The 12127-nt window shown below is 35.9% G+C and overlaps 1 protein-coding gene across 2 annotated transcripts in view; it reads left to right on the top strand.

The window, feature by feature from the left end:
* Positions 1 to 12127, top strand: part of TEX15 (testis expressed 15, meiosis and synapsis associated) — a 36043-nt gene that overhangs the window by 17866 nt on the left and 6050 nt on the right. For both annotated transcript variants that reach the window (XM_087716359.1, XM_087716360.1), the window contains exons 5-7: positions 222 to 368; positions 2160 to 2322; positions 5365 to 11195. In XM_087716359.1, the coding sequence (XP_087572485.1) occupies positions 222 to 368; positions 2160 to 2322; positions 5365 to 11195 (6141 nt within the window). The remainder of the gene's footprint in view (positions 1 to 221; positions 369 to 2159; positions 2323 to 5364; positions 11196 to 12127) is intronic.

The raw sequence follows: 12127 nt of genomic DNA, 5'->3' as shown, positions 1-12127 counted from the left end.
GAAAGATCTTATAAATGGAAGATAGTATGTAGTCTACAGAATGCCAATATTAATTCTAAATGTCATTACTGGGAATAATTTAAAACTATAACATTCTGGTATACAATAAAGCACTTTATTTTTCAAGTTTCATATCACCCAAAAAACTCAGTTGAACTGCGTTGCTATTTAACTAGTGTAAATATATATATGAAAAGGTTTTGTTTGCTTTGTATTTCTAGGTTCTTTTAGGAAAAGTTAAAAAAGTTCAACCACCTAAAGGCCAAAAGAAAATTGTACTGGATCCAACTCCAAACTCTGATTGCCATATGTCTAGAATTCATCCTTCACTTAAGGATTCTTTGGAGGATCAGGCTACTGGGTCTTTGGTAAGTAATACTTTAGTGATTTTATTTTGACAAGATACAGCATGATATCCTACATTTCTATTTTTTTGAAGTTATTTCATTTTTTAAAGTTTAGAATAATTGGATTTTAAGGAGGGGGCTACAATTTAGAAACTATATATTCAGAAAATATAGCAAAGCTTAAATAAAGTCTTATATAACATTTAGTCAAACAAAAAAGTATTTGGTGAGAAAGAAGTTATTTCTGACTTCATTATAAAGAAGACCCTCTTTCTGGGCTCTTCAACGGGGATAAAATCTAGCATTTCACTTGAAGAATCAAGGGCTGGTATTTTCAGTAACTGTGCTAGAGATTAGCATCAGGAAAACTGGAAATCTTATCCTGGCCAATGGAGTGATTCAGTGCAGGAGAAATTTATCATAAAGTACCTAGAATTATTTCTGTGGTTGGATTTTTTCTGTTCAGCCATTGTTGGTTTGAAAATGTCCCAGTTTTCTCCAAGCTTAAGAGCCACAATATATATTTTATAATAAAAATTGTCTCTTTACAAGTAGTCCATGACTTTACAAACACAATTGACCCTGGAATTTTGGTCCTAAATCATTGTACTCACACATTGAGTCACCACATGGCCAGACTCGATTTTATGACCATTTATAGACTGTCATGAAGTATGTTACGGTGTGGCCATAAGTCTGAATCCAACTTATCCAACATGCATTTTTTGCCAGAAAACAACAAAAAATGTCACAAATTGAAATCATATGATCATGGGATACTGCAACCAGTCATAAATGCAAGCCAGTTTCCAAGCACCTGAAATGTGATCATGTAACCACAGGGATGGTAGGGCAGTCATAATTATTTGAGGAAGGGCCATAAGTAAATCAAGAAGCAGGATCCTAACACATTCCAAACCACAGACATAGCCAAATTTTTAAAGCCTTACAAAAGGTCAAAAAGATTGGACCATTTTAATTTCCAAAGGGAATATATTCCACAAAGCAGGGACTACAGCAGAGAAGGCCCCAAATCCTGCTAGTCAACACGTTTTGGCTGACAGGATCTACAGCATACCCATATTGAGCTGGTGGATCAAATTGGACAGGTAGAGATTCTTGGAAAAAGACATTATTTCAGGTAACCTGATCCCCAGCCATATAGAAATTAATTGGATGTTGATGTGCTGTATAAAGTAGATACAGTCTTTCTTTGAATTCAGTTGTCTGCTTCTGCAAAAAAAACCAAAACTATATATACTGTAAGGAGCAGCACGTGTAAGAGAATATGAATGTTGTCAAAGATTTGATAGATGAAGGGGGATTTTTAATTCTGCTTCACTTTTGAGATGTTATTAAATATTTTTCCACAGACATTTTATCCTGAATTTCCTAAATCTTCAGCAAATAATTTTATATTAAAATTAGAAAGCATGTGATACAAATTGTCATATTAGATCAGGACTGGCAGCCCATATTCGATCAAACTGGTGGCCCACAGGCCAGATACAGCCCATGCAGGCCATTCCTACCCCAGCTCTGCAAAGATAAAAAACATCACGATCCGGCTCGTGGCCTGATCAAGATTGACACCCCTATATTAGATACTTTAATCTCTTCACAAAACAGTACATTTTGCACCTAGTTTGTATAATACTTTTATAAAAGAGAGGTGCTGCAACAGATTAAAAGTTTTACCACTCATTTTGTTGATATTTGATCACAGTGTGGTCACTATTTTTGGTCTTTGTCTAAGTTTAAAGTTAATTATCCAGGTATATTTTTATTTTCTTACAATACTTCCATTTACAGGTATATTTTTATGAATATAATGAACATTCAAAACCTGTGGATAAGCCTAGGCAATGTCTTCCATATGCTGTAATACATGTAAAATCTGTTAATCAGAAAGGAGGGACTGATTCCTTCCTAACATCTTTGAAGTGTAAACTTAAAAGATTACCCAAACACACTGGTAAGTTTTCTTGAGCTTTTATGTTAATTTTATTGTATTCTACCTTGATTCTGCTCAGTTTTTCATGTTTAGACATTGTTTCATGTCATCTTCTTAGCTTCTGCATTTAACTTCATAGCTAGGATGCAGAGATCTGGAATGGAAAAGCATTAGATCAGTATTTTTTTAAACTTGGCAACGTTGTGTACACTTCATGCTAGCTGGGGAATTATGGAAATTGAAGTCCACACATCTTAAAGTTGCCAAGTTTGATAAAACACTACAGCAGATTTAAAGCAGAGACATATATTTGGAACACTTTGTTGCCATCTACTGGTCATGTAGATTTTTACAGCACATTTCTGATTGTCATTTGATGCGTGCCTGCATTACTTAAAGGTTGGATATCCAGCTCAGCTGTGGTTTCTTTAGTCATGTTGTCATGTTACAGTATTACATTGAGATCTCAAACACCCACTGCTGCCTTCAGAACTACTCTTCCTCTTTTTCTTAATCCTTAATCAGACTATTCTGAGCCCTCAGCACAGGATCAGGCTTTTTAAAAAGAGTTTCTAAAATAAATTTTCAATGGTCTGTTCCATTTGCTACCATTGAAAAGGTATTGTGCTGCTATGTTTCCTCCAACCTGATAGATTTTTGACCGAAGGAAAAAGATATGAGAAATGTTGAGAAAGCACAAAAAGGCTACAAATACAAGCTTCCACTCCAATAAGATTCTGAGGGTCATTCTGTAATAAAACTCTTGGCTGGAAGTGGCCAGAGTTTTTAATGTTATGTTCAGAAAGTATTGATAGTTTGCCTCTTTATGTCACTGCTCTTTGGAAAAAACAGAAAAATAGCAAGAAATCATTCATAGGCAAATACAAAATTATTACTTCTCAAGTATGTGAACATAGCAATTCTGCTGTAAATGCTGCTACAGAAATTTGCTATGCCTCTTAGTTTTTTTTAATCCTACTGGTCAGTCTTCACTTTTTGATAGTACAACTTGTTTTATCTTTGGATTTGTATAAAATTGTTTATAAGCCAAATTGAGTTTGTGGAAAATTTCCCCCTTAGAATAACTGTTTACTGAAACTTAATAAAGATAAATATAAGTTTGCTTCCTAAAGTTACAGCTGTGTGAAAAGGTTCTGCACGTTTTCAGTTTTAAGCTTATTTACATGTTTAATCAACTTTTCACTCATAGAAACCACGCAAAATTAGTACTTTGATGAAAATTTCTATAGTCGGATTGAGATGCATAATTTTTATTAATATAACCAAAGTCTTTTTAAGGTTTTGAGTGTGTTTATGTGCTAAAACAAACACAACTTGAATTTTTGAGTATGTTAGGATCAAAAGTAGCCAATCAGCAGTGAGCTTTGGCTGACCAATCAAAATGCACAGAGGCTAAAACTAAGAGCCAATCCATGTTCTCATATTCTCTGACTGTAAATCGGCATGCAAAGCATTGAGAAATTTAATTTAGCTCTGGCTGCGGGCAAGGATGAAGGCCTTTGCTTTCACCAGTACTGAGCAGCGGCATCGCATCATTGTGCTTCATGAAGAGGGTTACTCCTGTACAGAAATAGCCAAGAAAGTGAAATGCCATCACACCACAGTGAGCAGAGCGGTTGAAAAATACCAAATAACTGGTTCAGTTGATGACAGGCTCCTCTCTGGAAGACCAAGAAAGTCGACAAAACAGCAAGATTGGGCTCTGCAACACATTTTGATGGCTGACAGGAAGCTCACCTCATCTCAGATTACAAGAATTTGGGGTGAAACGTGATGTAAAAGTGTGCACAAGCACAGTGCGTCACAGACTGCTTGCCAGAGGGCTCAAAGGCTGCAGGGCTCGAAGTAAACCTTTGCTCACAGACGCTCACCGCTCTCATCGATGTGTGTGGGCCAAGAAGTATGCCAAGTGGACCAATGAACAGTGGGCCAAGGGCATCTTCAGTGACGAGAGCAATTACTACTTAACTGGGAATCAGTGCAATAAGTATGTGAGAAGATTTCCAGCTGAAGAATTTAGGCCGTACTGCCTGAATCTATCTGTGAAGCATCCCTTGCACGTGATGATCTGGAGCTATATCACTGCTTCTGGTATCGGTCGGATACAAATCGTGCAGGGAATCATGAATTCCAAGCAGTATGTTGAAGTCCTGGAAAAGACCAAGCTTCCTTCAGCTCAGCAACTTGTAGGGAAGGACTGTTACTTCCAGGATGACAACGCTTCTTGTCATCAAGCCAAGTCGGTACAGCAGTGGATGAAGAAGCATGGCGTTCGACTCCTGGATTGGCCAGCTCAGAGCCCAGATTTGAATCCAATTGAGAACTTGTGGGCCAAGATTGGTTACGAAATAAGCAAGAAGCATCCGAAGACCAAGCAGGAATTGATTGAATCCATTATTGCAGCCTGGCACCACATTGTCACCAAAGATCACATGCAAAGGCTTATACAGTCTATGCCGAAGCGATGCCGCCTGGTGATAAGCAATAAAGGGCTAGCTAATTTCATATTAGTAACCATGTTTGGTTACCTAAATGGTCCTTTTCAGGGCCACAAACAATAAAAATGTTAACAAAACACTAGCATCGGCCTTATTAATTGCAACACGTATGCCACTGGGTATGCATCAGTTAATCTGTTTTCATAGTCATTGGAAGCATGCATTGGAAGCATGCAAGAAAATTCACAATCCCTATCCAAACAGCACCAAATTGCAAAAATCTTATGCTTTTCAAAACCACCAGTATTTATTTAAATATAACAATATTTGCATAGTAGTTAGCATAAAATATCATAAAATCAATGGCCTATCCAAAAATGTTGTGAACCGTAAAGCGTGCAGAACTTTTTCACACAGCTGTACAGATAATACAGTTAGAATATTCCTGGGCATTTTAGCTATTGTAAAAACTTGGTGAATGATTAGAAAGCCCGCATTAGTGCATCACCTATCAAGGAGTCAGAGATAACTATCTGTTAAAATATGTTTTTCCTCCCTTATATAAAATATTATGACTCTCAAAAATCATATTTCTCTTTAACAGGAGGAGTTATTCCTTTGGAAAACTGTACACGGGTGACAAGGATAGGTAAAAGCCAACTCATCTATGAACATTTCAGAAAACCATTAGAAATGTATGTATCTGGAGAAGCTTCTTCCGTTTCTAAAGGCATACAGAACTGGAATGATTCTGAAAACAAAATTCACTGTGAAAAAAAGAAACACAAGCCAGCTACAAGATGGGATTTAACACAAATGAAAGCCAATATTCCATGTAAATCTGGTACAGAAACAATCAGAGGTGAACATATGGGGGATGATAAGAAGACTAGTTTAAATATAAATCTGGAAGATTTTTCTGACTGGGAAATTGGTTCAAGTACTGTAACTACTTCAAGATTAATTAAAGATCCAAGATTAACAAGAAGAGAAAAGAATGTGGTAAAGCAAAATGAAGAACTTATTATGAAACCACCTTTTTGTAATGACACCAGTATAACCACAGGCAAACTAAGTCCTGACAATATAACTAGCAAAGACAGTCGAGGAGAAATGGAAAGCCAGTTTCAAGGGGATGATATTTTTCCTTCTGAAATAGAGCATTCTATTCAACTTGACACCAAATGTGCAACAAATAATTGTACTTCATCAAAAGGGGAGCATTGTGGTAATACTTTTCAGTCTGCCTGCTGTAAAAAAAGGTATGCTTATGAATGGCCTTCAAATGAAATCACATCTGAGAATTTTGAACAAAATAAGCATCAAGCTCTGAAAATTTTAAATCTAAAATCTAAAAAAACTAACTTGGCTGAAAGCAATCAAAAAGATAAGCAAATATATTCAGCATCTGAAAAAGCAAATAACTCCCTAAATAATGATTATACAATAAACAGTATCAAAGAAAAATCTGCCAAAAGAATTAGCAATATAGAGAGCCTCGGGTATCACCCTTCTGATACCTGTATAACTGATGCTGTTAGAAGAGGCCTTAGTGTAAAAAATATGTGTCTTTCCAAGCCAGCATTGTTAGACAAAAATAATTTTGAGGATAGGATATGTAATTCCTTATTTACTGAAGAACAAAAAAACTGTGAAACAAATAACACAGGGGAAAAATGCTTTAATGAAATACATGTAAACCAATTAAAAGAGGAGGTTCCATGTGGACAAGAAGGCAAAAACTATCAATCTACAACAGAAGCTGCATTTAAAAATGCAACAGAAAGCTCATCAAGAAAAAAGCAAGAACCTGATACGGTTTTGAAGAAACCCGCAGATAATATGAACAATTATACAGAAACATCAAAAAAATCAGATACTTTAGATTTAGAAAGCACAGGTTTTTTTTTTAACTTGAATCTTCAAAGAAGCTCGTTAATAGAAACAGAGCTAACTAACAGAGAACATTGCAAAGAGAAGTTTGAAGAATTGCAAACATTGCCTACTAAAAATAATGACTTGACAGATCACAAGAAAGTAAATCACACAGTGTTACTCACATCAGTTCCTATATCTTTGGGGAGTATGGGAAATACGGAAATCAACAAACAATCTGAAAATACATCTTCAAATGCCAGTTCTGATAGCTTTTGTAGTCAAGTTCCTGAAATATCTGGGCAAGATTTAGAAAGGAAAAGTGATAACGTCCACAGCTTAGACATTTGTGGCGAGATTGAAAATGTACTAGAAGAGTGTAAGAAAGGCGTCTCAGTGTGGCACAAGCCACATAATCATGGAAATATTAGTGAAGAGAATGTCTATTATTATTTACAAGCACGTTTAGATTGGGAGAATCTGTTTGGAAAACCTGGCTCGAACGAAAATCTTTCAAAAAATCCAACTTTGAAGACGAATAAAGATAATTCCTTATATAGGGAGAAATCTGGGGAGGAAAAAGGAACTGAGTTATTGAATACATTTTCATGCCCTGATTTACAAATTACAATAACCAATATAGTTCAGTCAAAATTAGAAACTAAAATGGAAAAATGTACAACTAAATCTTCAGCATCCAAAAAATGTGTTAAGTGGTCAAGACGGGGGGAAAAGGAAAAATACACAAAGGGACAGCAAAATTCAAAACATCATCGCAAAAAGAAAGAACTCAACATACAGTCTTCATCCCAGATTTCTTCACTATCCAAGGGACAATTTAAAAAAAACAAGCAGCCTGAAAAACATATTAAGAATATTTTAAGTGCCCTTGACAACACTAAAGCATTGCTATGCAAAACCAAATGGTCATCTCAAAAAATAATGGGTGCAATGTTTCACCTAAGAAAAGCTCGGAAGAATGTTCAGAGTTTAAAAACAATAACAAAAGCTGGAAGAAAAACTCCAGATAGTGTATTCTCCAAAGCAAAAAACATCTTACCGAACGGTATCTTAGATTCTTTTGAAACATTCGATTGCAGCACAGATGTATCTTTTAGCAGCGATTGTGCGAACAATAAAGCAATAAAAACAGTCTCTGAAAAACATGCTATCTTAGATACTACAGAAATTAGAAGTATAGAGCCACTTAGCGCTGAGCCTATCATATGCAACAAGAGATTTGCTGAGGAAGGCCTTTTTGGAAATACACAAGAAAAGAATCAAGAGAATGTAATTACAGCCATGGAAAACAAGCGCACTTTGAGTTCTGACACGAATGCCTGTAGAAGCAAAACAGATGGAAAACAATTTAACTCTTCTATGACAAGAAAGGAATTAACTGCCTGTCAAAGAAGGCAAACAAATGGTGAGGAAATGTTCAAATCTCATGTAAAGATGAGTACTGTTAAAATTGCTCCATCAATTCAACCAATTTTTGAATCTGCTGCAAAAATAAATGTGTTCGGGTCAGATGTTATTTCTGCACCTTGTCCCAATTTGAAAAAAATGAACAATGACAAAGAAACTCTGGAAATATCTGCATTACAGCAAGAAAACATCAATTTGAGTGCTGGAAAGTGTCATGCTTCATTGGCAACTTGGCCCTTAACAGAAGAGAACGTTAATGCTAAAACCTCTGTGGTTCAGTTAACTTCAGAAATCCATAGCAACAGGTCATTGTCATTAAAAACAAACAATTCATCAAACAAAAATATAGGTATTAATTGCTCTGAAATCCCAACAGGATCTTCCAGTAGACAGAAGCAAAAACTAGATTCTCATTGTAAACAGGTTTTTTCAAAATCAGAACATTCCTGCCTTAATTCATTTAGTCAATCAACTGAACAGGAAATATATAATGCCGAGAATAGGCATTGTAACTCATTGAACAAGTCAGTTGAACCCCAAAGAAATACTAACAAAATACCATCTAGTGATGATCTGCTATCTCAATCCTTCGAAGATAATAATTTATGCCAATCATCTCATCGTTGTGTTTTACAGAAACTTGTAGAGGAAAATATAAAGGAAAGAGAACTACCAGAAAGCATGAATGACTCTACAATTAAAAGACTAGATATAATCCATGACAGTCCTCTGAAGTCATTAAATAACCTAGATTTAAGGCAGAAAAACTTGAAACAAATAAATCATATCATACTTAGGGAATCTACATGCAAACAGACTTCCTCAGGTAGTGGTTATAACTTTGATCAGTTTCATTTTAATTCTCTACTAACTGCAGTTTATCATGTCCTGCCTGATAAGACAAATAAACCCTTCACTAGCACTGAGGCCAAGCAAAATGAACGCTATTTTTCAAGCACCTCTTCTGATAATTGCAACAATTTCAGCCATCATAGCAAACTTTCCAAAGTAGGAATCAGTCTAAAATCCTGTGACTTCAAGTCTAAAATATCAGAGATCTTACAAAAGGCAGATAAAACTTCATCTCTGATTATACTGCACGAACAGGTGTCATATTGCAAAAGTGCTCTTCCTTTGTTCATTACAGCTTTTGAAAAAAAGCAAGGTTGTTCTTTTGAGCATGCTCTGATTTCTAGGGAAATACTTGGAAGCTCTAATGGAAATATGCAGGCGAGTCAGAAATTAAAACCTTGTGCTATAGAAGCATTAGTTGAGCTGCAAATTATAATGGAAACAATAGATTTTATAGAGAATAAGAAAAGATTTTTAAAAGGTGAGCCAACTTTTCGAAGTTTGCTTTGGTATGATGATTCACTGCATAGTGAACTGTTTGGGGGGCATTCAGGTTATCAACAACAATCAAATTTATATCCTGCTTTTCAGATGAGATTAAAATACAACCCCCTTAATGAATTACAAATCTACCACAAGCAGTTAATGGAAGCTTTTGAAAATACTGTATCTGAGAATAATTCTTATTATTGCTTGTTGAAATTAAGGCGAGAAATAGAGGAATGTGAATCAGTAATGAAACAGGTTTCCAATTTATCTGATTTTTTTTTATCTGTGCCTTTCATTTGTGGCGCTAACTTTGGAGATTTTATAGAAGACCTAGAAGATTCAAGAAAAAATACAATGGATTTAATAAATATATCTAAAAGTCTTCCAGGCATGAATTTGAGTGCTGAAAAAGATAATCATCTCTGGATTATTATTGAGATTATTGGTAAAAAAACTGAATTTGTAAAGACGTGTACCCATGAAGAGTTTAATCTTAAAACTTCATTATTTGGTCTGGAACATATTTTTTTTGATGCTGCTAAACATCTTGTTTGGCAAGAAAGAAATTCATCTTTAAATAACAATTCAAAGGATGGGAAAGAAGTGCTCCAAATATATGAAATGACTGTGGCTAAGCTCTTTGATATTTATGAGCGTATGATGGAAGATTCTAGATGTGGAAATGACGATAATAGAACTTTTGGAGAATATACTGAGAAATGTGCAGAAGACTCTTGTAACTGTAAAGATGTTTGCTCTGAACACGATGCAAATTGCTTCATTGGAAAGTCTCTAACTTTACAAGATAGTTGTAATATGAGTGAAATCTTGGATGAAGCACAGTCTGCCGATATTGGAAGACTGCAACAGCTCATGAGCAAATGTACAGTGCAGATGGAAATGCTGAAAAAGTATTTTCAGATTTTACAAGAGGAGGATGTAACCACACTGATAACCCAAGAAAATATATTGGACTTCATGAAGAATGGAGGATTTAATCCTGTCATTCTGAAGCCGGAAGCTGTTGAAATATATACTGAATTGGCAATGACATATGAAACTATTTTTTTCCTTAAAAACTCAATAGAGAAACAAGGAGATAATCCGCGATTTCGTAGTTTACTATGGTTTGATTTATCACTTCTACCTGAACTTTTCCAGTGCCAAGAAAAAATGGCTTTCCTGTCTTATCGGAAAGATGAGCTTTTAGAAACAGTGGAGGCTTCCATCTTTGAACTTCAGGATGAATTGAACCTTATTTATAACTATACAGAAGCCTTAAATTGCTCATATGCGCTTCATCTTCTCACAAGAGAATTTGTGGAATTTTCAGAAACAAGAAAAATGTTAGGAACATCCAAGTCGCCTGTTTCCATGTGTGTAGATTTGGCACCATATGCTATCGCTTTAAATTATGGAAGTACAGTTTCTGAATTAGACTGTAACTATAGCCAGTTTTCTAAACTTCTTGAGAAATTGATGACATCCAGACAAAAAGATTTAGGAAAAATGGCTCACGTTATGAAGGTGATGAAAACCATTGCACATATGAAGTTTATCTGTTCCGAACAGGGGAAATCACCTCTTCCTGTGGTTATACATCAAATGCTTAAAAACTGGAGAAAAGCTTGTCGGTTGAAACGGCAGCTTGTAAGAACACGGTTAGATCACAGTGAACAAAATCTTCAGGCTTCCCAAATCCTACACAAAAGACCATTTAATGTAACTTTAGAAGACGAGCTCTGCCCATCAGAAGAAAAGACTGATGTCTCACATAACAAAAAGAAAAAGGTAAGGTTATCCAACACCTTCTCTAAATGGTGCTTTGTATATTCACTTATTTATTTATTCAATTTACATGTCACCCATTTCCCCCATAAGACAACTCTGGGTGGCTTGCAGAACATGATACGTGAACTTTTTATTTTCAAGAGCAATAAGATTACTGATAGTGTACTTTCTGGGGTGTATTTTCTATCCTACAAATTATTGTATTTGACAACTTTCAGATATAATTTGGATGTACAGTATTTCCTCTAAGAAACAGTGGTGCAGTGGTTAGAGTACAATACTGCAGGCTACTTCTGCTGCCTGCCGGCTGCCTGCAATTTAACAGTTCAAATCTCACTGGGTTCAAGTTTGACTCAGCTTCCATCTTTCCAAGGTTGGTAAATTGAGGACCCAGATGGTTGGGGGCAATATGCTGACACTCAAACTGCTTAGAGAGAGCTGTAAAGCAGTATATAATCTAAGTGCTATTGCTATTGCTGAAAGAGGTGGATTAAGATCATAATGGGGGTCTCATAGGAAATAATGGAACCTCTGCTTTGTCCTTAATACCATACACCAGTTTCTGTGTATGTGTGAGTGTGTACATATACACACACACATACACATACACTGTCAAAACTATAGCAATAGCAGTTAGACTTATATACCACTTCATAGGGCTTTCAGCCCTCTCTAAGCAGTTTACAGAGTCAGCATATCGCCCCCACAGTCTGGGTCCTCATTTCACCTACCTCGGAAGGATGGAAGGCTGAGTTAACCTTGAGCCGGTGAGATTAGAACCGCTGAACTGCAGATAACAGTCAGCTGTAGTGGCCTTCAGTACTGTACCCAAACCACGGCGCCACCTCGGCGCCATACAAAGTGGGGAAAAAAATTAAAGGAAAAAGAATAAGATTTTTATTGTAACTGTGTACCACTTTTGTTTTTGTCTG

Source organism: Thamnophis sirtalis, unplaced genomic scaffold (assembly GCF_051295495.1).
Source record: "Thamnophis sirtalis isolate CommonGarterSnake01/CBP01778 unplaced genomic scaffold, rThaSir2_p1.2 scaffold_5, whole genome shotgun sequence".
Taxonomy (NCBI): Eukaryota; Metazoa; Chordata; class Lepidosauria; order Squamata; family Natricidae; genus Thamnophis; species Thamnophis sirtalis.
Note: the sequence above shows the minus strand (reverse complement) of the source record. Positions and strands in the feature narration are given on the sequence as shown.